This window comes from Molossus molossus, unplaced genomic scaffold (genome assembly GCF_014108415.1).
Source record: "Molossus molossus isolate mMolMol1 unplaced genomic scaffold, mMolMol1.p scaffold_m16_p_2, whole genome shotgun sequence".
Classification (NCBI taxonomy): domain Eukaryota; kingdom Metazoa; phylum Chordata; class Mammalia; order Chiroptera; family Molossidae; genus Molossus; species Molossus molossus.
In genome coordinates, this window is record NW_023425355.1 from 270,440 (window position 1) to 292,239 (window position 21,800).

Here is a 21,800-nt window from a genome sequence, read left to right on the forward strand (position 1 = left end):
ATAAAATAAGGATACTATTTCTCTTACAGGTTAGAATTATTATGGATTAGAGATAAAATATGTAAAGCACCAAGCACAATGTCCAATGCATAATTGTTCAGTAAATGAACACTATTATTGTAATTTTCAACAGTTTTGGATATAGAAAATTTATAAAAATTACAAAGCAGTTTGGCTGCCAACTTCAAGTTTGTATGCCTTGTTCACCTCAGTACCAAGCACAGTTCCTGACCCATAGTAAGCGTTTAACAAGTATTTGCTGAAGGACTTTAGGGGGGAAATAAATTCAGAGTAAGAGTTTAGAAGACAAGAAGGAGATAGCTTTGCTTTATAGGATATGAGTTTTTCTTATGCTGCAAGCCAATAAACAAACCTGGGAATTAGTTGCAGCCTAGAATCAGAATCAGATCCCTGGGAGAACTGTAGAAAAGGGATCAGACAGGAATGTGTAGCTTGTAAAAGGTCCCCAGGTGATCTGACACAACTCATTTTGCTCTGTCCTCGCTTTCCCTGAGAATCCCAAATGTTAGTGTGCATGAATCCCCTAGGAAGATTATTGAAATTCCAACTCTCACACACCTTCTCATTTAGGATGGCAGTGTGGGGCCAAGAAACCTGCATTTTTAAATTTGTCACTAGGTGATTCTGATACAGATGATTCATAGATATGTTGGAAAACACCAACCTAAACTATATATTGAGTGAACCTTATTCTGGGCTGTACCTACTTGGGGCTCAGTGTACTCATCCATATAACTATGTACAACTAGATTCCTGCCATTCTCTTGGGAAAAAAAACCATTTTATTCATTAAGGAAAAATATATGTGGTCAATAAAGGAACGAGATGTTCATCCTCCTTGGAGGTCTTAGCAGTATAAGTTAAATCAACCATGGATGCCATTTTTTACTTACAAGATCGTTAAGGATTTTAAAATTCATGACATCCAGTTTGTACAGGGCTGTGTAAAATGGCCAGTCTGTTGTTTTGCTGGTAGAAGTATACACCTTTCCTGATGAGCGAATTGGCAATATGTATCAAGAGCCTGAAAAATACTCATACCCTTTATTCCAGTAATTCTGCCCCTAGGAAGTTTTAGTAAGGAAATAAACAGATGCGAACAGATTTTTATATGCAAAGATATTCATTACAGCAGTATTTATAATAGCAGAAGTTAGAAACAATATAAATGTCTAACAATAAGTAGATGGTTAAATTATCATAGTATCAAATGTTATACAACCATTTGTAAATCCCATGTTTTGGGTGTTGGCAAAATACTCAGATACAAAGTGTGTTGAAAAGGAGGATACCAAAACAAAACCTATCCCAATTTTTAAAATGAAATGGATACATATCAGTAGAGAAAAAAGACAGGAGAAACATTTCGGTTAATACTAGTTATTGCTGGATGATAGGATTATAGATTGTTTAATTAACTTTTATTTTACCTTTTTTGGGGGTATTTTCAGAGTTTCCAGTTAGCGTTTGTTTGTTAACTTTTTTCTGAATATAAAATATTTTAAAATAAGTATTTTCTCTTTACAGAACTTTAAGCTCATTTAGTTTAAGTACCAACTTAATAAAAGAATATTCTATTAGTGGTAGTAATATAAATTATTAAAATATATTTTGAAATAATATCTGAAACTCTGAGACTGATTATGATGTTAAAGAAGTTTTAATTGAGTATCCTGGTTAATGTGAACTAATGGAGTCATTTTATTTCATTTTACTAACTATTTGGAGACTTGAAAGAGAAGTGGGAGATGGAAGCTCTAATTAAATGAGGTTTAGTTTGCTATGTCAGAGTAAGTTGAAATGGCAAACGAATGTTTGCAGTGAACTTTCTCCAAAAAAATACCTGTAATACATAATTTTTTGTCTTCTGTGTTTTAAGTTCAATTTAAAAGTTTTGAGAAACATATGAAGACATATTCTACCTTACTAGTAATTTGGGAAATGCCAATTTAAACAAAAAGCACAATTTACCCTTAAAGTAGCAACAACTAAAACTTACTAATATCCAGGATTGCTGAGCACATGGAGACTTGGCACCCTCATACACTGTTGGTTGGAATGTATACTTGTCAGAGCATTTTAAGACAGTTGGGTAATACTATCAATGGATAAACATATGATTACCTTTTAAGTCATCAGTGTACTTATAGGAATCCTTCTTAAAGAAATTCATGGGTGCACAAAGTCATATATATAATGATATTTTATTGCAACATTCTTTGTAGTAACAAAAATTTGGCAACTACTTTAATGTCCATCAGTAGAGGAATGGATAAATGATGATGTACTCTTAGTATTATACAGCTGTTAAAAAGAGTGAAGAAGGTTTCTGTTACTGATATATCCAATTTCCAGGATATGTTAAGTGAAAAAAAGCAATTTCAAAATAATACATGTAGTATGGCCCCATTTATGTTTAAAAATGTATGCTTATGTATCTGAATACATTGAAAAAAGTCAGGAATGATACACAACAAATTGTTCATGGTGATTATCTCTGGGAAGGGAAATGGGGTTGCAGGGATGAAGGGGGTGATAAAGGGAGTTATGTTTTACTCCTTATGCCTTTATGTCTTTACTATTGTTTTAATATTCTTTGTGATGAACGTGTGTGTGTGTGTGTGTGTGCGTGCGTGCGTGCGTGTGTGTATCTGCTCCAGGATGCTGTCCTTTTCCATAATACCATTTACTACAACCTGTTATATGGAAACATCAGTGCTTCACCTGAGGATGTATATGCAGTGGCAAAATTAGCTGGACTTCATGATGCAATTCTTCGAATGCCACATGGATATGACACCCAAGTAGGGGAACGAGGACTCAAGCTTTCAGGTAATCCAAGATTTTAGATCTGTCCCCCACCCCTACCACACTTGGATACTCTCTTCAAACTTTAATTTGTTGGAGCTATTTTCTAGAAAATGTAGTGACAGAATTCAAACCTAAAGCTTATCCAAGTGCTTTAGACAAGGTCCCCAGCCTTCTATCCATTAATGTAAACAGTCTAATATACTACAAGTAAGTGTTCTCAAGTCATACAAGTCTTTTTTTTTTGAAGCTGCAGACGCATTCAGTGCTTAATACTAAGTTATGGTGTATGCTCCAATCAGTATTAACTTACTATCCATGTTCTTAATATTAAAGGAAAGCCAAGATCATTACTCTCCTGGGAAATTAAGAATAGAGAAGTAATTTGATAGTTACTGGTGTATCTCTTCATTATTTCCTAGATTGTTATGTGATATTTTCGATATTTTAGACTTCCTTGTACAGAATATACTTAACTGCTATACTTTTTTTGGTAACTTACCTTTCAGTTACAGTTGACATGCAATATATATCAGTTTTATATATACAACATAGTGATTGGACTTTCATATACCTTACAAAATGATCACCCTGATAAGTCTAATACCCATCTGACACCATACTTTTCTTACAGAAATCTTCATTTTTGTGTCCTTGTTGATTCAGTGGTTAAGTAAATTTTTTGGCTTGTACATTTCTATTTAAGTGTTTAATTATGAGATTAATGAGGTTTAATAATGCATTATCCTCTAATGACTGATTTTTTTGGAGGGTACATAAAGATGTTTCTTTGCCCCAAATTATTTGAATTCCAGAGTACAGTGATATCTAATGCCTGAAAGTATTAGTGTAACTTATATAAACATATTAAATCCTTTACATTTATTCTTCATTCTAATTTAGTTTGAGTAGGAAACATATAGATTAGGGATGGGGTAAGGCAAAAAGGGAATAAAGAAGAGTATGCAGGAATTTTAATGAATGCCCGTTCCTCTTTGTTACAAACTGGCTTCAGCTTCATTCATTTACAACACTGATTGGGTAGATACCAGGTGCAATCTACTATGCTAAATGATTTGAGAGTTAAAAAGATGAAGCATAAGCCAGCCTTCTCTCAAGGAATTTGCAGTCTATTAGAAAGTTTTTATCTAGGTTTAGAAAATGTTAAGCAAAGATTATTTTCACGTTAAGTTGGTTTGTAATAGTTACTTGGTCATTTCCCAGTAGTATAAGGTGCCTGTATCATCCCAGTTTACTTTTATACTTTACCATTGCTTTTAATAGAAGTAGTTTCCAATTAACTAGCCCACCTTCAGATTATTTGTCCATTTGGCTAATTCTGGAAATTCTCAATATGTCACATAATGTGGACTAGTTCCTTCAACTTACGACTTTGACTCAGATGGCTATGCCACATTTCATTTTCCAATAATTCTTTTTCCTTTCAGCACGCCTTTGAGAGTAGGAATGGCTAAAGAAATTTTATTCTTATCTAATACCCATCACCTTACAACCTGATATCTCAAAATGAGCAATGTATTAGCATCTATGCTCATAATTCTGGTAGAGATAAACAAATGTTCTTCTTCAAGTTCCAGACTTCTATTCAATAAAATTGGTACTGGGTTGGTTTCCATTTGAAATTTGAGAGTCACATATAAAACTTTTGGTGGTAAACACACAATGTAGTATACAGATGATGTATTATAGAATTGTACACTTGAAACCTATATCATCTTATTAACCAATGTCACCCCAATAAATTTCATTAAAGAGCTCAAATTAATTTAAAAAAAAAACAAACTAGTCCTTCCTCTGAGTGTCTGCTTCTTTTAGGAGCTTTCTGCTGCTGAGGTGCTAGGTGGATAAGCAGTTCTGTCATGGTGCCTGCTTTGACAGGAGAATTTTGATCTTTTGAAATAGAGAAGAGTGTGGATAGTATGAATATAAACTTAGGCATTAATATTAGATATAAGGAGCTCCTTTTACAGGTTGAATATAATAATTGCAGAACAAATAAAAATAAAATAATACTTGGTGTACCTGATAATACAAATGTAGAATTTGTTTCCTGAAGAGGTTACTGAAGTTAAAATATACTTTTTTCAGATATTAATAAATTAATGGATAACAGACAAGAAAAGAAGCCAAAAGGGGCATATCCAGCAAAGCACCACCTTTTAAACAGGCATACCCTGGAGATATTTTGGGTTTGGTTCCAGAATACCACAATAAAACGAAATATCACAATAAAGCAAGTCACATGAATTTTTTGGCTTTCCAGTGTATAAAAAAGTTAAGATTACATTATATTGTAGTCTACTAAGCATACAACAGAATTATGTCTTTAAAATAATATATATACATTAAAAATATTTTATTGCTAAAAAATCTTATTGACCATCTAAGCCTTCAGTGAGTCATACTCTTTTTGCTGGAGGATGGTCTTTTTTTTTTTAGTGTTGACACCATTACACATGTCTCCTATTTTCTCCTCCTTTGTCTACCTCTACCCAGCCTTGGACCCCATGCCCTCTACTCATCACCACACTGTTGTCTATGTCTATGGGTTATGCATATATGTTCTTTGGCTAATCCCTTTACCTTCTTTCATCCATCTCCCCTCCCCCCCAACCTGAGATCTGTCAGTCTGTGTCCTGTATCCATGTCTTTGGTTCTATTTTGTTCATCTGTTTATTTTGTTCATTAGATTCCACATATAAGTGAGATCATGTGATACTTGTCTTTCTCTGACTGGCTTATTTCACTTAGCATAATAATCTCCAAGTCTCTCCATGTCATCTCAAAGAGTACATGATCCTTCTTTTTCACAGCTTCGTAGTATTCCATTGTGTAAATGTACTACAGCTTTTTTATCCACTCATCTACTGATGGGCACTTGGGCTGTTTCCAGATCTTAGCTATTGTAAGTAGCATTGCTATGAACATAGGGGTGCATATATTCTTTCTGATTGGTGTTTCAGGGGTCTTAGGATATCTTCCCAGAAGTAGGATCACTGGGTCAAAAGGCAGTTCCATTTTTAATTTCTTGAGAAAACTCTATGCTGTTTTCCACAGGGTCTGTGCCAGTCTGCACTAGGGTTCTCTTTTCTCCACATCCTTTCTAGCACTTATTTATTGATTTATTGATGGTAGCTATGGTGACAGGTGTGAGGCGATATCTTTTAGTGATTTAATTTGCATCTCTCTAATGATTAATGACATTGAGCATTTTTTTTATATGTCTGTTGGCCATTTGTATGTTCTCTTTGGAGGAATGTCTATTCGGGTTCTTTGCCCATTTCTTAATTGGATTGTTTGTGTTCTTGGTGTTGACTTGTATAAGTTCTTTATGTATTTTGGAAATTAACCCCTTATCATATATATCATTGGCAGATACGTTCTCCCATATAGTGGGTCCCCTTTTCATTTTGTTTCTTTTGCTATACAGAAGCTTTTTAGTTTGTAGTCTCATTTGTTTATTTATTTTTTCTTTTGTTTCCCTTTCCCTTGGAGACATATTTGCTCCAAGAGATGTCTGAGATGTTAGTGGCTATGTTTTCTTCTGGGATTTTTATGGTTTTGCGACTGACATTTAAATCTTTTATCCATTTTAAGTTTATTCTTGTGTATGGTTTAAGCTGGTGTAAGTTGGTGGTCTAGTTTCTTTTTTTCTTTTTGCATGTACCTATTTATTGAATAGACTGTCTTTATTTCATTGGTATGCTTTTGCCTCCTTTGTCAAATATTAATTGAGCATAGAGGCATGGGTTAATTTCTGGGCTCTCTGTTCTGTTCCATTGAGCTATTTGCCTGTTGTTATGCCAGTAGCAGGCTGTTTTTACTATAATGGCCTTGTTACTATAATTTGATATCTGGTGTTGTGATCCCTCCAACTTTGTTCTTCTTGCTCAAGATTGCTGTGGCTATTCGGAGTCCTGTTCGATTCCATATACATTTTTGGAACATTTGTTCTAGATCTGTGAAATATACCTTTGGTATTTTAATAATTATTGCATTGAGTTTGTAGATTGCTTTGGGTAGTATGGACATTTTAATGATGTTAATTCTTCTAATCCATCGACATGATTTATGCTTCCACTTGTTTCTATCTTCCTTTATATTTTTTCAGTGTCCTATAGTTTTCGAAATACAGGTCTTTTACCTCCTTGATTAACTTTATTCCTAGGTACCTTATTTTTGTTTTTGCAATGATAAATGGGATTGTTTAAGTTTCTTTTTCTGAGAGTTCATTTTTAGTGTATAAAAATGTCATTGATTTCTGTATGCTGCTATTTTGCCAGATTCACTTATTACATTTAGTAGTTATTTGGAGGAGTCTTTAGGGTTTTCTATGTACAGTATCATGTCATCTGAGAATAATGACAGTTTTACTTCTTCCATTCCAATTTGGATGCCTTTTATTTTTTCTGCTTGTCTGATCACTGTGGCTAGGACTTCCAGTACTATGCTGAATAAGAATGATGGAAGTGGGCATCCTTGTCTTGTTCCTATTAAGGGAATTGCTTTTAGTTTTTGCCCATTGAGTATGATGTTGGCTGTAGGTTTTTCATATATGGCCTTTATAATGTTGACATATGACCCCTCTATTCCCACTTTGCTGAGCATTTTTATCAGAAATGAGTGCTGGATTTTCATTATAGGGTTATTAATTGGGCTAATTTCAGTGTTGTTGTATCTCAGGGAATAGGAAGGAGAGGGAAAGAGACAGGGAAACAAGATGGTTGGTGCAGCAGTCAGAACATACACAACATTTTTAAAATTCAATTCAGTCTGATATGGGTGTAGTTTGTGGTACCCCCAAACAATTAAAATAGTAACATCAAAGATCACTGATCAGAGATCACCACAACAAATATAATAATTATAATAATAATAATGAAAAAGCTGGAAATACTGTGAAAATTACCAAAATGTGATACAGATACAAAGTGAACAAATGCTGTTGGAAAAATGGTGCCAATGGACTTACTTGATGTATGGTTGCCATAAACCATCAATTTGTTTTTTAAAAAGTATCTGTGAAGCTCAATAAAGCAAAGTGCAATAGAATAAGTGTGCCTGTACTTCCAACCATAGTTCAGTGTAAGACTGGTAGTGACCTTAGACCTACAGGAGCCCCAGTGAAGAAAGAAATACTACTTTATTTTCACTACAGCATATTTAGGAATAAATTTACACTTGCACCTTGTGATAGTAAGAGCATTGGACTATGAGTCAATTAGGTTTACTCTAGGTTCCACTAGTGCTTCCTCTGTGACCGTGAGCAAATCACTTAACCCTCCTGGACCTCTTTATTTTCTTTGTGTTTCTTTTTTTTTCTGGTAAATAAGTCCTTTATTTTTTCATTAAGTTTATTGGGTTGACATTGGTTAGTAAAATTACATAGATTTCAATTGTACATACAACTCTATAATACATCATCTGTATATTGCATGTTTTTACCACTCAAAGGCCTTTCTGTTTTAAAATTCTGATATTTTAGGAGCCCAGTAGCAAATAACTACAGTGAAATAAGATGTATCTAATATATACCTTTAACTTTGAAGAGTGCTTTGAAAATAATAGCTTTATGACAAAAAATCCTTGCAAATACTGGCTGAATGGTGCTTTTAAAAAAAAAAATGTTTTTATTGATTTCAGAGAGAGGAAAGGAGAGGGAGAGAGAGAGAAACATCGATGAGAGAAACATCAATCAGCTGCCTTCTGCATACCCCCTACTGGGGATCGGGCCCACAACCCGGACATGTGCCCTGACCGGAATTCAAACCGGCAACCTCCTGATGCATGGGTCAGCACTCAACCACTGAGCCAAAGTGGCCGGGCTGGCTGAATGATGGTTTTTAATGTCAAGAGAAAAATTTAGATATTCATAGTTTTATGCCTTCAGGTTTCAGATGTTGAATTTTTTTTCTTTTTCAGTTCTCTTATAGTTAAATTTTTCTGAGATTGCTGCTTATTGGGATATAATATAAAGTAACGTGTATTACTTGCTTATACTTAATGCAAATACTAGAAACATAAAATATGTCTTTATGCTATGCTTCCTTAAACTAATATTTTTACCAGGAGGAGAAAAGCAAAGAGTAGCAATTGCAAGAGCCATTTTGAAGGACCCTCCAGTCATTCTCTATGATGAAGCCACTTCATCGTTAGATTCAATTACTGAAGAGGTAAATGATGGTGAAAATATAAAGCTCTTTAATTATCAATGCTTAATTTCTCTTCTTGGAAATTTCAATAAAATGTTTATATTCTTTTGTGTTTTGAGTGAACTCCTGTGATTGGTGCTATAGAGCAAAATACCTAGCTATTTTTCCCTAAATAGCAAATGTTGATAGTAAGAATGCCAGATTGTATTGAAAGATCACATTGTTAAGTTCATTTGCAAATATGTCTGCTTTTGGAACTGTTTGACACCTTTTGCTCTTGTATTACCCTTGCATTTTGCAAAGCTGTAGGAATTCTCTAGTCTGCTGACAAATGAAGAAGGTTTTAGTCTTTTTGCTATTGCCACTTAACACTTTTTGAAATGAGTCATGTAAATGTTTGTGATACAGTATAAACCAGAAAGCCTTTCACTTACCATGGAGCAACTCACTGAGGTACATATTGGGCACACAGAGCCTGTGGTGCTGGTATCAACACCAAGATGCTGTGACACTGATGTCATGGTATTACCATCAACTGCATTAGACTTCATAACATCTTTCTATTAAATACAAAAGTGTTAGCAACAATGATAATTGAATAAATGAATCCCCTTGGGCTATGATTGAAGATAGCTACATGTTATTTGTCGATTGCTTCCATTCACTCATATTTTACTTGAATAGTTAAAACCTAGTGTTGAAGGATGGGCCTAATTTCAGTTTTACAGCGTGTATGACATACTATTTGCTTATGCAGTTAAGATTCAGGGCACATTACTTGATTTGCCAAGTATTTAAAACAGTTTAATTTCTAAGTGAATTATTTCGCATAAGGATTTGTTATATTTAAAGAAAACCTTAAGCAGGACCAGACCCCATTCATAGGCAGAGTAGGAATCTGTTTACAAGAACTTTATACCTAAAAATGTGTCCTCCACATTTACCACAAATTAAGAGTCTCAGCAGTCATTATTTGAGCCACGTAGCTTTATTATCCCACAGAGCATAACCCATTAAGAGGTAGCAGAGACCCCCCCAACCCCTGCCCAAGGGAATCAGTTACCAGCAGATGTGGTAGATTTTAATGGTCCTTTTTAATAGGTCCAGTGAGCACGTCAGAGTTTAATTTCTTGTTTAGGAATTGGAAACCCCACAAACACAACAATTTTTCTCTTTAGTCTGCAGTAGTAAAATATAAGGTGTTCTTTTCCTGGGTAACCATGTACTCTTGATAATTTTATTTCTTTAATAAATACAATATTTAGAAATATCTGTAGGAAGCCATTTGGTATATCCATATTTCCCACGTGGCTGTTTCCATTTAGCTAGCTATACTTAGACCCAGGTTTCCAAATATAGTTGTATATGTAAGTGTGTGTGCGTGTGCACATGTGTGTATAATACTTTACATGCAGTAAACAAAAAATGTATTTTGCAGAAAACATTAAGAAGTCAGAATGGTTTAAAAAAGAAGTTTCAAGTTACAGATGCATAGTTTCTGTGTCCTTCTTTCTGTCCTCTGAGTTTGAACTAAGGAAAAGCAAATGATCATGTACCCTTGGAGTGTCCTATTTTTCTCTTGATCTTTTTTTAAAATTTCTCTGTATCCTACCACTTGAGTCCCTCCTCATTTCATTTTTGCTCTCATTTGCCAAATAAACATCATATCTGGCTCTGCTCCTAATGTCACTGTATTCATCGTTACAGTTTGTTTGTTTTTAAGTATATAAAATATTCACCCTCTCCCAGACTTTAAAATTTACAGAAGTGTTGCCTATCTTAAAGGTAATTTTTTCCATGATAATGTGGTAATATTTGCCTTCCCTTTTTAATTGATTTTCCTTCTCTTCTTACTTATTATTAGATTAGGTCAAATATTTGATAGTGGTATAAAGTTTATATAATATAAAATTAATTGGCATTTTATATGTGCCTTTAAGGAACATATGATTGATTTACATTTACCTGATAGATAGATCTTTTTTCCTCTTACTCTTCTTGTTGTCAAATTTGCAGACTATTCTTGGTGCCATGAGGGATGCAGTCAAACACAGAACTTCTATTTTCATTGCACACAGATTGTCAACAGTAGTTGATGCAGATGAAATTATTGTCTTGGACAAGGTAAGAGATTTAACTTTAAAGTTTAGTATTTGGAAAACTTTGGAAATTTTAACAAACACAAGCAAATTAAGTATTTTTTTCTAACGAAATATATGTTGTGTTCTTTGAATGAGATTGAATTTTGATACGGTTCTCTTTTTACCTCCATGCCACATCCAAAAAAGAATAAATGGTATTAACTCACTCTTTTTTTTTTTTTTAATTCTCATCTGAGGATTTTTTTTCTTTCTGTTTATCTTCAGATAGAGCGGGAGGGAAAGAGAGGGGGAGAGAGAGAGAGAGAAACAGTGACGTGAGAGGGACACATCGACTGGTTGCCTCCTGCAAGACCCCGACCAGGACCGGGGACGAACCACAATCGAAGTACGTGTCCTTGGCCGGATCGAACCTGTGAATCATTGGTCTGCGGGCCGACACTCTACTACTAAGCCAAACTGGCCTGGGCTTAACTCACCCCCCCCCCTTTTTTTTATTGATTTTTAAAGGGAGAGGGAGAGAGATAGAAACATCAATGAGAGAGAACATCGATTGGCTGCCTCCTGCATGACCCCCACTGGGGATCGGGCCCACAACCTGGGCATGTGCCCTAAACGGAAATCGAACCGGCAACCTTTTAGTGCATGGTTGATGCTCAACCACTGAGCCACACTGGCCGGGCTAACTTACTCTTTATTAAAGTATTAAAAGCAGAGTTATATCGGGAAAGCATTAAATCTTCATATGATAGAAGCATGTTTTAAAGGATATATTTATATTATAAAATAATTTTTCTGCATTTTTGCTCTGTACAGTCTTTTTTGTATTTTATATTTTCATTTTTATAATATCTACACATAACCTATGTCTAAAATAAAATTATCATAAAATAAAGTGGTCATTTTCAAACATGGCCATTTTATCTCTTTTCTCATGAGGAAAAAAATAAAATGGACAGCCTGCTTTCTCTCTTCTGAGGGAATTACTATAAAAGTGTCTAAATGTCCTAAACAAATGAGAGTACCGCTATTATGATTGGTGGATTTAAAAATTGTAATGGTTTTTTTTTTCTCCTTTCTGTAAGGATTCCTTCCCACCCCCTAGTACTTGATATGTCTAACATTGTTTGATTTTTCACCTGTCATTCAGTCTTTTCTATGATTATCTTTCCCTTATAATAAATAAACCTTCAATTCATTATCATTTTGAAAGCCTGAGTACTGGGAGTTAAGAAAGAAGAAACATTCTCATATACTTTCAATGTTAAGATATTGAGAGAGAATTTTTCATGCCACTAAATTTTTTATAGGACACTCAGTTTTGTGGTGTATATATTATTCTCTTTCAAAGTTGCCTGTGTACTGGAGACCCTAGGCCTTTTTACTTGTTCATCACTGTTTACATTCATTAGGAAATAAAGTAATTTTTTTCTGGTGTGATTCTACCAGAATCTCTTAAATGGGAAATTTTGTGAATGTGCTTTATTGTCTCACTGATGTTCAAGAATCTGGAATAAAATCTGCTGTTTCATGCTTTTTACTAAACTTTCCAAGCATATGCATTTATGCAAATAGAGACTTTTCTTGTAAATATTAAATTTTAGAAGTATTTTAACAGGTATGTGCTTACCTGCCTCATGCCATGTGGTTCACAGTATCTATACAGTTATATCATAACATTGCCACTTGGAGTTTGGATTATAATTGAAACTAATTTATTAATGATTATAGCACCTGTATCTAAAATCTCGTTGGGTTCATAATTAGATGGTTCTGTACCTGCATGATCATGAAGATCATAGATTTTTATTTTCTATTGAAACTAACATGATCTCATTTGTTCTGTCAGCAGTCTCTTGTAGTATTAATGTTGAGTCTACATAAGAAATAGCATTGTCAAGGCCCTTCCTCACCCTGCACAGCCTGGTGATTACTCCCTCTCAGTCTTGCCAAGAGGCTAAGTTGTTTTGCTTGTCAAGAAATTGAGTCAGAGAGGCTCTGGACACATGGAAATGATCAAGAAAAGTAACAAAGAGAGGCAAGATTAACTGGGAATTACAACATACCAAAAAACAAGACCATAGACCCTTTTGTGCCACTGGCTCCAAGAACCTTGTCAACCAGTTGTTGAAACCCAGCTGTTGAAAAGGCCACTCCCATGCACACAGAGTTTCCAGTCAGCTTTTTAATGCCCAATTCTTAAGTGTCAGTGGATAATGAACAAGCAGGAAAAAAAATCAGTAGAAAAATGTAAACAGTGCAGTGAGCATGAGAAAACTTAAAAATATAATTACTATTAGAGGTCATGGAAAATACAGAATTCTAAAATAAGGAAAGTGCTATTAAGAAAAAAGTAAAGGAGACTTCTCTGGGACTAGTTTTGGAATATGTTATTAATTGAAAGAGGAAAAAGATGCAAAAAAAAAGTATGCTACTTTTTGCAGGGAGGATAGGGGGAAAAGAATAAATGTATATTTCTGCAAAAAGAAACTCATGGAGGATAATCTAGAAACTAAAGAAATTGGCTACCTATAGGGAGGGAACAGAAAGGGGGTAGAAGAGATAGGGGAGAGACTAAGACTTTCCTGATTATACTTTTCATATTATTTTTAACTTTGAACCATGCTAATGTTTTTATATATTCGAAATTTTAAAAATCAACAAGGGTGGGGGGAAAACAAAAATTGTATACAAACAGAAGTGAAAACAATTGCATAAGAAGGAGGCAGGTCCAGGATGGTGGCATAGGAGTACAGTAAGCTTGCCCTTTCCCTTGAACACACTGAATATACACCAATATTTATAGCAGTTTCTCCTGAGACAACTGAGGGTTGATTAAACAACTTCTGCACAACAAACAAGAGAGAGACCACGTAGAGAAGGTTGGGGAACTGTGAGACCTTTCTGGGACCTAAAGAAACTCTCCAGGTTAGGAGGAATCTGTGACTGCCATTGTTTTAGTTTTCCTCCACTTGGATCATGCAGGCAGGAACTCTATCTGTGTACTCTAACTGACCCCATAAGGCCACCTTAGTGCATTCCTGGCCACCCCACCTATAGCTGGTGCCAGTGTTAACAACAGGGCACTTTCATGTGCATACACAGGTCCCTCCACCTGGAGCTTGTTTCAATGGATCCAACATGGTGCTGTGGTACATGCATTAGGCCACTGCTGTGTGTTCCCACAGGGCTGCCCTGCTGTGACTGTTCAGTAGGCAAACAACTAGAACAACAGGTAGCTACAGCACATATATGCACATAAGGCTGTCCTGCCCCTAACCTGCTCTTTCTGGCCAGGCTGCATCCCAGGTACCATATACATCTGTCCCAACTTGAACCAGCCTACATAAAGGCCACTTCTATGCAAAACCACTTTTTCAAGATTGAGAGAGATACCTATCTCATCTATATTACAGGAACAAACAGAAAGTCAAACAAAATAAGACAGAGTAATATGCTCCAAATGAAGGACAAGAATAAAACCCAGAAAAAATTCCTAGTGAAATGTAGATAAGTAATTCCCCTTATAAAGAATTCAAATGGGTATAAGGATGCACAGCAAACTTGAGAGTACAATAGAGAAACTGAGAAAAAAAAATGTCAGAAGAGAGTTACAAAATATAGCAAAGAGCCAATCAAAGATAAATAATACAGTAGCCTGGCCAGTGCACCTCAGTGGATTGAGCATCTTCTCATGGGCTGAGAGGTCCCAGTTCAATTCCTAGTCAGGGCACATACCAGGGCTCAATCCCCAGTGGGGGGCATGCAGGAGGCAGCTGATCAATGTTTCTCTCTCACATCAATATTTCTGTCTCTCTTTAAAAAAATCAATAAAGACATTAAAAAGAATACAATAACTGAAATGGAAAACTCACTAGAAGGAATCGACAGCAGATTTAATACAGAACAGAGTAGTGACCTGGAGACAGAATAGTGAAAATTACCCAATCAGAATAGCAAAAAGAAAAAGGGATTTTCAAAAACAAGGATAATATAAGGGACTTTGGGACAGCATCAAGCACACTAGGCAAACACACATTATAGGAATACCAGAAGGAGAAAAGAGAGAAAGGGCCAGAAAGTATATTTGAAGAAGTAATGGCTGAAAACATTCCTAATCTGGCAAAGGATACAGACACTTAGGTCCCAGAAGCACAGAGTTCCAAACAAGATGAACCCAAAGAGGCCCACATCAAGACATATTGTAATTAAAGTGGCAGAAGTTAAGGATAAAGAGAATCTTGAAGGCAGCAATAGGAAAACAAAGTTACATACAAGAGAAATGCCATAAGTCTATATCAGCTGATTTCTCAGCAGTAACTTTACAGGCCAGAAAGGAATGTCAGGGAATGCTTAAAGTGCTGAAAGTGCTGTAAGTGAACTTACAACCTAGAAATACTGTACCAAGGAAGGTTATTGTTCATAATTGAAGGAGAGGGAGTTTTCCAAGCAAGCAAAACTGAAGGAGTTCATGACCACTTAAGCTGCTTTACAAGTCATCATAAAGCATCTTTATGCAGGAAAGGCTGTAAGCAGAAATAAACTAAAGGAAAGAAAAAATCTGACAGGTAAAAGCAAATAGAGAATTAACGAATAAGCCACTTAAAAAGTTAATATGAAGGTTAAAAGACAAAAGTAGCAAAATTAACCATAACTATAATAAATAGAGGGTACGCAAAACAAAAAGATATACAATATGACATCAAAAACAAATAGTGGAATAGTGAGTAAAATGCTGGTGCTTTTAGAGTGTGTTTGAACTTAAAAGGCCTATTAGTTTAAAATAGACCGCTATAGATATAGTTGGATATCTATGCACCTCATGGTAACCTCAAACCAAAAACCTAGAAAAACGCACACACACACACATAAATAAAGAGAAAGGACCCCCTCCAAAAAAAAAAAAAAAAACCCTAAAGAAAACTAGAAAACTTAATGAAAAGAGTCCAAGAGAAGAGAGGAACAGAGAAGAACTACAAAACAACCAAAACTAAAAAACACACAATTAACAAATGTCAATAAGCACATACATATCAAGAATTACTTTAAATGTAAAGGGACTAAATGGTGCAATAAAAGACATAGGGTAGCTGAGTAGATTAAAAAAAAAAAAAAACCAAGACCCATTTATGTGTTGCCTACAAGAGATTCATTTCAGATAGGAAGACACACAGACTGAAAGTGAAGGGATAGAAAAAGATAATCCATACAAATAGAAATGAAATGAAAGCTGGAGTAACAGTACTCACATTAGACAAAATAGACTTGAAAACAAAGTCTGTAAAAGGAGACAAGGCCATTACGTAATGATAAAGGAGCCAATCCAAGAACATATAGCAGCCATTAGTATCTATGCACCCCAACATAGAAGTACCTACATATATATAATACAAATAATAGACAGAGAAATTAACAGCAATATATTAATCGTAGGGGACTTTAATACCCCACTATCAGCAATAGTGAGATAGAAAATCAATAAAGAAATGGTGTTAAATGTCACATTAGATCATATCGACTTAATAGATATTTAAACAACACTTCATTCAAAAACTGAAGAATACATATTATTCTCAAGTACACATGGAACTTTCTCTGATTGATCACAGTAGGCCACAAAATAAGTCTCAATTCAAGAATACTGAAATCATATCAAGCATTCTATGGCCATACCACTGTGAATGCGCCTGATCTCGTCTGAATCATGTCAAGCATCTTTTCCAATCTAAACTAGAAATCAACTAATAGAAGAAAACTGGAAAAAACATAATCATGTGGAGTCTAAACCACATGCTACCTAACAACCAGTGAATCAAAGAGGAAATAAAAAACTACCTTGAAGCAAATGAAAATGAAAAATACTGCTCTGAAAAAAAAAATTTAATATTGCAAAAGCAGTTCTAAGAGGGAGGTTTATAGCTATAACAGCCTACCTCAGGAAACATGAAAAATCCCATATAAGCAACTTACCTTTATGCTTAAAGGAACTAGAAAAAGAATCAACAAAATCCCAAGTAGAAGGAAGTACATAATACAGATTAGAGTGGAAATAAATGAATTCAATAACTAATAAACAGTAGAAATGATCAATGAAATGGAGTGATGGTTCTTTAAAGGGTAAACAAAAATGACAAGCCTTTAGCCATCCTCATCAAGAAACAACCCAAATACATAAAATCAGAAATGAAAGAGGGCAGGTTACAACCAATACCATAGAAATACAAAGGATTCTTAAAGAATACTATAAATACAATAAATAATATATGCCAGTAAATTGCACAAGCTAGAAGAAATAGGTACATTTCTAGAAACATACAACCTTCCAAAGATTGAACCATGAAGAAACAGAAAATCTGAACAGACTGATGACTAGCAAGGAAATTGATACAATAATGAAAAAACTTCCATCAAACAAAAGTCCCGGATCACCATAGTATTGGAAATCTTAGCCACAGAAATCACACAAGAAAATGAAACAAAAGGCAGCCAAATTGGAAAGTAAGAAGTAAAACTGTCACTATTTGTAGAGTCCATGATAGTATATATAGAAAACCCTAAAGACTCCAGAAAACACTAACGGAATTAATAAATTAATTCAGTAAAGTAACAGAATACAAAATTAATATACAGAAATCTTTTATAATTCTATACACTAATAATAGAATATCAGAAGAAGAAATTAAGAAAACAATCACATTTACAATTACAGCAAAAAGAATAAAATACCTAGGAATAAATTTAAATGAAGTGAAAGATCTGTAGTCTGAAAACTATAAGACATTGATGAAAGAAATTAAAGAGGACACAAATAAATGGAAGGATATACCATGCTCATCAATTGGAAGGATTCATAGCATTAAAATGTATTTACTACCCAAAGCAATCTACCGATTCAATGCAATGCTTATTAAAATACCAATAGCATTCTTTTCAGAACCAGAAAAATTAAATGGAACTACAAAAGACTCCAAATAGTCAATGTAATCTTGAGAAAGGAGAACAAAGTTGGAGGTATCACGCTCACTGGTTTCAAACTATATTATGAAACCATAATAATCAAAACAGCATGGCACTGGCACAAAAGCATACACATCAATGGGACAGAATAGAAAACATGGTCAGTTAATCTTTGATAAATGGACATGAATATACAGTGGAGAAATGACAGTCTCTTCAATAAGTAGTGTTAGGAAAACTAGACAAGTACATGTAAGAAATGAAACTGGATCCCTCTCTTAACACCATATACAAAAATAAACTCAAAAGACTTATTTAAGACCTAAAACTATAAAATGTCTGGAATAAAACAGTAATAAACTATTTGAGATCCTTCATAGTCATATCTTTTTTGATATATCCCCTTGAGCAAGAGAAACGAAAGCAAAGATGAACAAATGGGAGTTCATCTAACTAAAAAGCCTCTGCACAGTAAAGGAAACCATCAACAAGATGAAAAGGTAACCTACTAAATGGGAAAAGATGTTTGCAAATGATACATCCTATTAGATGTTGATATCCAAAATATATAAGGAGCTCATACAGCTCCATAAAAAATCCAATAAAAAATGGTTAGAGGGCACGGAATATTTCTCCAAAGACATACAGATGGCCAACAGACATGAAAACATGCTCAACATCACTAATCATTAGGGAAATGCAAATTAAAACCTCAATAACATGACCTCACACCTGTCAAAATAGATATTACCAGAAAGTCAATAATTAACAAATGTCAGCAAGGATGTAGAAAAAAGGAAACCCTCATGCACTGTTGGTGGGATTATAAATTGTTGCAGCCATTATGGAAAAACAGTATTACAATTTCTCAAAAAAATTTAAAAATAAAACCATACAAATTAGCAATTTAACTTCTGTGTTTTCATCCAAGAAATACAGAAATACTGATTTGAAAAGATAAATGCATCCCTGTGTTCATTTAGCATTGCTTACAGTAGCCAAAATGTGGAAGCAACCTAGGTGCCTATCAGCTGAATATATAAAGAAGATGTGATCTTTAGTTAGAAAATATTATGTATTTTCAGTTATTTTGCTAGTTGTATGACTTTTCTTCGTTTCTCTTGTTTTTGCTTTTTTAGGGTAAAGTGGCTGAACGTGGTACCCACCTTGGTTTGCTTGCTAACCCTGGCAGTATATATTCGGAAATGTGGCATGCACAGAGCAGTCATGTACAGAACCACGATCACCCCAAATGGCATGCGAAGAAAGAAAATGTGTCCAAAGAGGAGGAAAGGAAGAAACTACAAGAAGAAATTGTGAACAGTGTGAAAGGCTGTGGAAACTGTTCCTGCTAAGTCACATGAGACATTTTTCTTTTCTTTTTTTTGGACTACACATTTGCACTGAAGCAAAATTGTTTTATTAAAAAAATTATATATTCCCATTATCATACTCCTTCGTTTAGATAAGATTTATTTGAAAGGGCATTTGAGTTTTATATCTTTCACAATCTTTTAAACTATATTTAGCCCCAAATTATTTTCTTGTTACTTCCTTCATTTTGTTCAAATCATAATTTTTGTTACTATTTGACTTTATCCCATTTCTGTTTTTGAGGCCTAATAGCCATTTGACGATATCCATAACCAGATGAATCGGATTGGTTTCCATAATTTTTGTAGTTTTTAATATCTCCTTTATACTGACAATTTAGGTGGAAGGTATCTGTTTTTTAAAATTAAAATAAAAGACAGTAGGGCTCATTGTTTTTCATCCCTGCCACCCCCATTGAAATACTTAGGTGATAGATATCTATACTTATATCTTTAAAGTATTTTCCACTATAATCTTTTTGAGGAAAAACCTCAATTCTCATGTTACTTACAGAGACTGTTCGTCATCATTAACCAGCATTTAACTATCATCTAGTGGTGAGAATTTTATTTTTTCCACCTAAACAAGGTATCGGTTTTGTTTTGGACCAAAGTTTACATAATTTCTCTTTAAAGACTTAAATGCCCTGATGTAATTTGAGGTTTCCATACTTGGAATGATCAAAAAAGCTTAGGAAGTTAATTGCCTTTTCTGTTTCCATTTAAATATACTGCTTTGGTTATCAGAAGTCATACAAAGAAACAAAATGAGATGTGTGCATGCATGCATGTGTGTATGTACATGCTCACATGTGAATATAGCAACATCCACTTAGAAATTCTTAGAGACCTGTAGATAAATAGGAGAGGGTTAGATGAACAGGACCCTAATCTGTATTGAGACTTCAGAATTACTTTATTTCATGGTCTCCTCTTCCTTTTTTAGTAATTTAATGAATCTCTTTAAGCTTGATATAACAAGGAGGAACCCAAACAAAATATTCAAGTTTTACCTGCTGGAAATAATTAATAAAATGTTGATATATATTCATTGAGAAAGCTCCTCTGTTTTATAATTTGAATTTGCTTTCATTTGGTAGTAATCATTCAGTTTGAAAAACTGTATAGCTCATGATCAACCATGTGACTGTATATAATGAGGCTTTTTTAGAAAAGGTTTTAAAGTAGTTATTTTATTGCCTTATAGCTTCAATGTATTTTAAATGATAACTTGGTATGGGTGAGACTAGTGTGTTTTTGTTTTATATTGTCATTTGTGGGTGGATGAACTTATCTAACTTGAGTGTCCAGTTTTGTTATATAGACAATTTGATAAGTAGCTTGCAACCAGTATCTCATTGTTAATCTTTGACACTAGAGTAAGTGATGCAGAATCTTGCTTTTGAAGTTGTAGTTAACACTGAGATGCATAATCAACTGCAAAATGAAGGGAGGGGTGGACATTTCTTACTCTGAAGCCATAGATATTATTGCTGTTCTTAAGGGATAAAAAAAGCAATTCCTTTGAATAAACCAGCTGTATTATTAGGAATGTGGTTAGTCTAGGTAGAAATTTTGTTTACGTTAATTCCTTGTATACATTTCTAATGATGCTGATGGAAAAGATCTAGCTTAGTTGTATAATCAAGCACATAAGATTGAAGTAAACATTAGAAATATTCATTTTGAGTGTGAATAGTGATATTCAAAGTAAGTGATTCTGCAATATGCAAAACATTTAGCCAAAGAAAGATAGGAATATTTTTAGGGTGGGGATAATTTCCTCAGTGAAAGATTGGAGGTGGTTTCTAGACCATTGTGTCATTGTGGTCATTAACCAGTATTTTTAGCTAATAGAAAGTTACCTGAAACACAGATTTTCTAGGGGTCATAACTAAGTCTTAAATATTTTTCTCTTTGTCATATTAAGGTGATTCCATACAGTGAAACAATAGACAAATTAAAATGAAAGAAAAGCTTTATAAGATGATTCACTCAGAAGAAATGGCAAGAAAAGGGCCTTCATTATAATTACGTTACAGTGTTTCATACACAAAAGGATAGAGTGTATAACTTTCTAAATCAGCACTGCAACATAGTTTTTTATGTATTGGGATAAGCTGCAGTTTTTAAGAGGCTCCTAAAATGGAGCATGATAGAGTTTTATCTCTCATATCCTGTTATTTTAAAGACTGAAAAATTTACTTTCTTCCTAAGGGAATTCCAGTTTGCAAAAATTAAATTGAAACCAAGGTAATTTGGGATCAGAAAAACTGGGCCAGATGTCTTCCTGAAGGTTTTTAACATAGAAATAGCTTGGTGAGCAGATGAGCTCATTTGGAAATTGAGGGTCATTTCTTAGAATCAGA

General features: G+C 34.3%; 1 protein-coding gene across 2 annotated transcripts in view; it reads left to right on the plus strand.

Moving 5' to 3' along the window:
* The window catches only part of ABCB7 (ATP binding cassette subfamily B member 7), a 64,415-nt gene extending 43,968 nt beyond the window's left edge, over window positions 1–20,447 (plus strand). For both annotated transcript variants that reach the window (XM_036271104.1, XM_036271105.1), the window contains exons 12-15: window positions 2,682–2,853; window positions 8,920–9,023; window positions 11,019–11,126; window positions 19,198–20,447. In XM_036271104.1, the coding sequence (XP_036126997.1) occupies window positions 2,682–2,853; window positions 8,920–9,023; window positions 11,019–11,126; window positions 19,198–19,413 (600 nt within the window). In that variant the 3' untranslated portion in view covers window positions 19,414–20,447. The remainder of the gene's footprint in view (window positions 1–2,681; window positions 2,854–8,919; window positions 9,024–11,018; window positions 11,127–19,197) is intronic.
* Window positions 20,448–21,800: the final 1,353 nt, after the last annotated feature.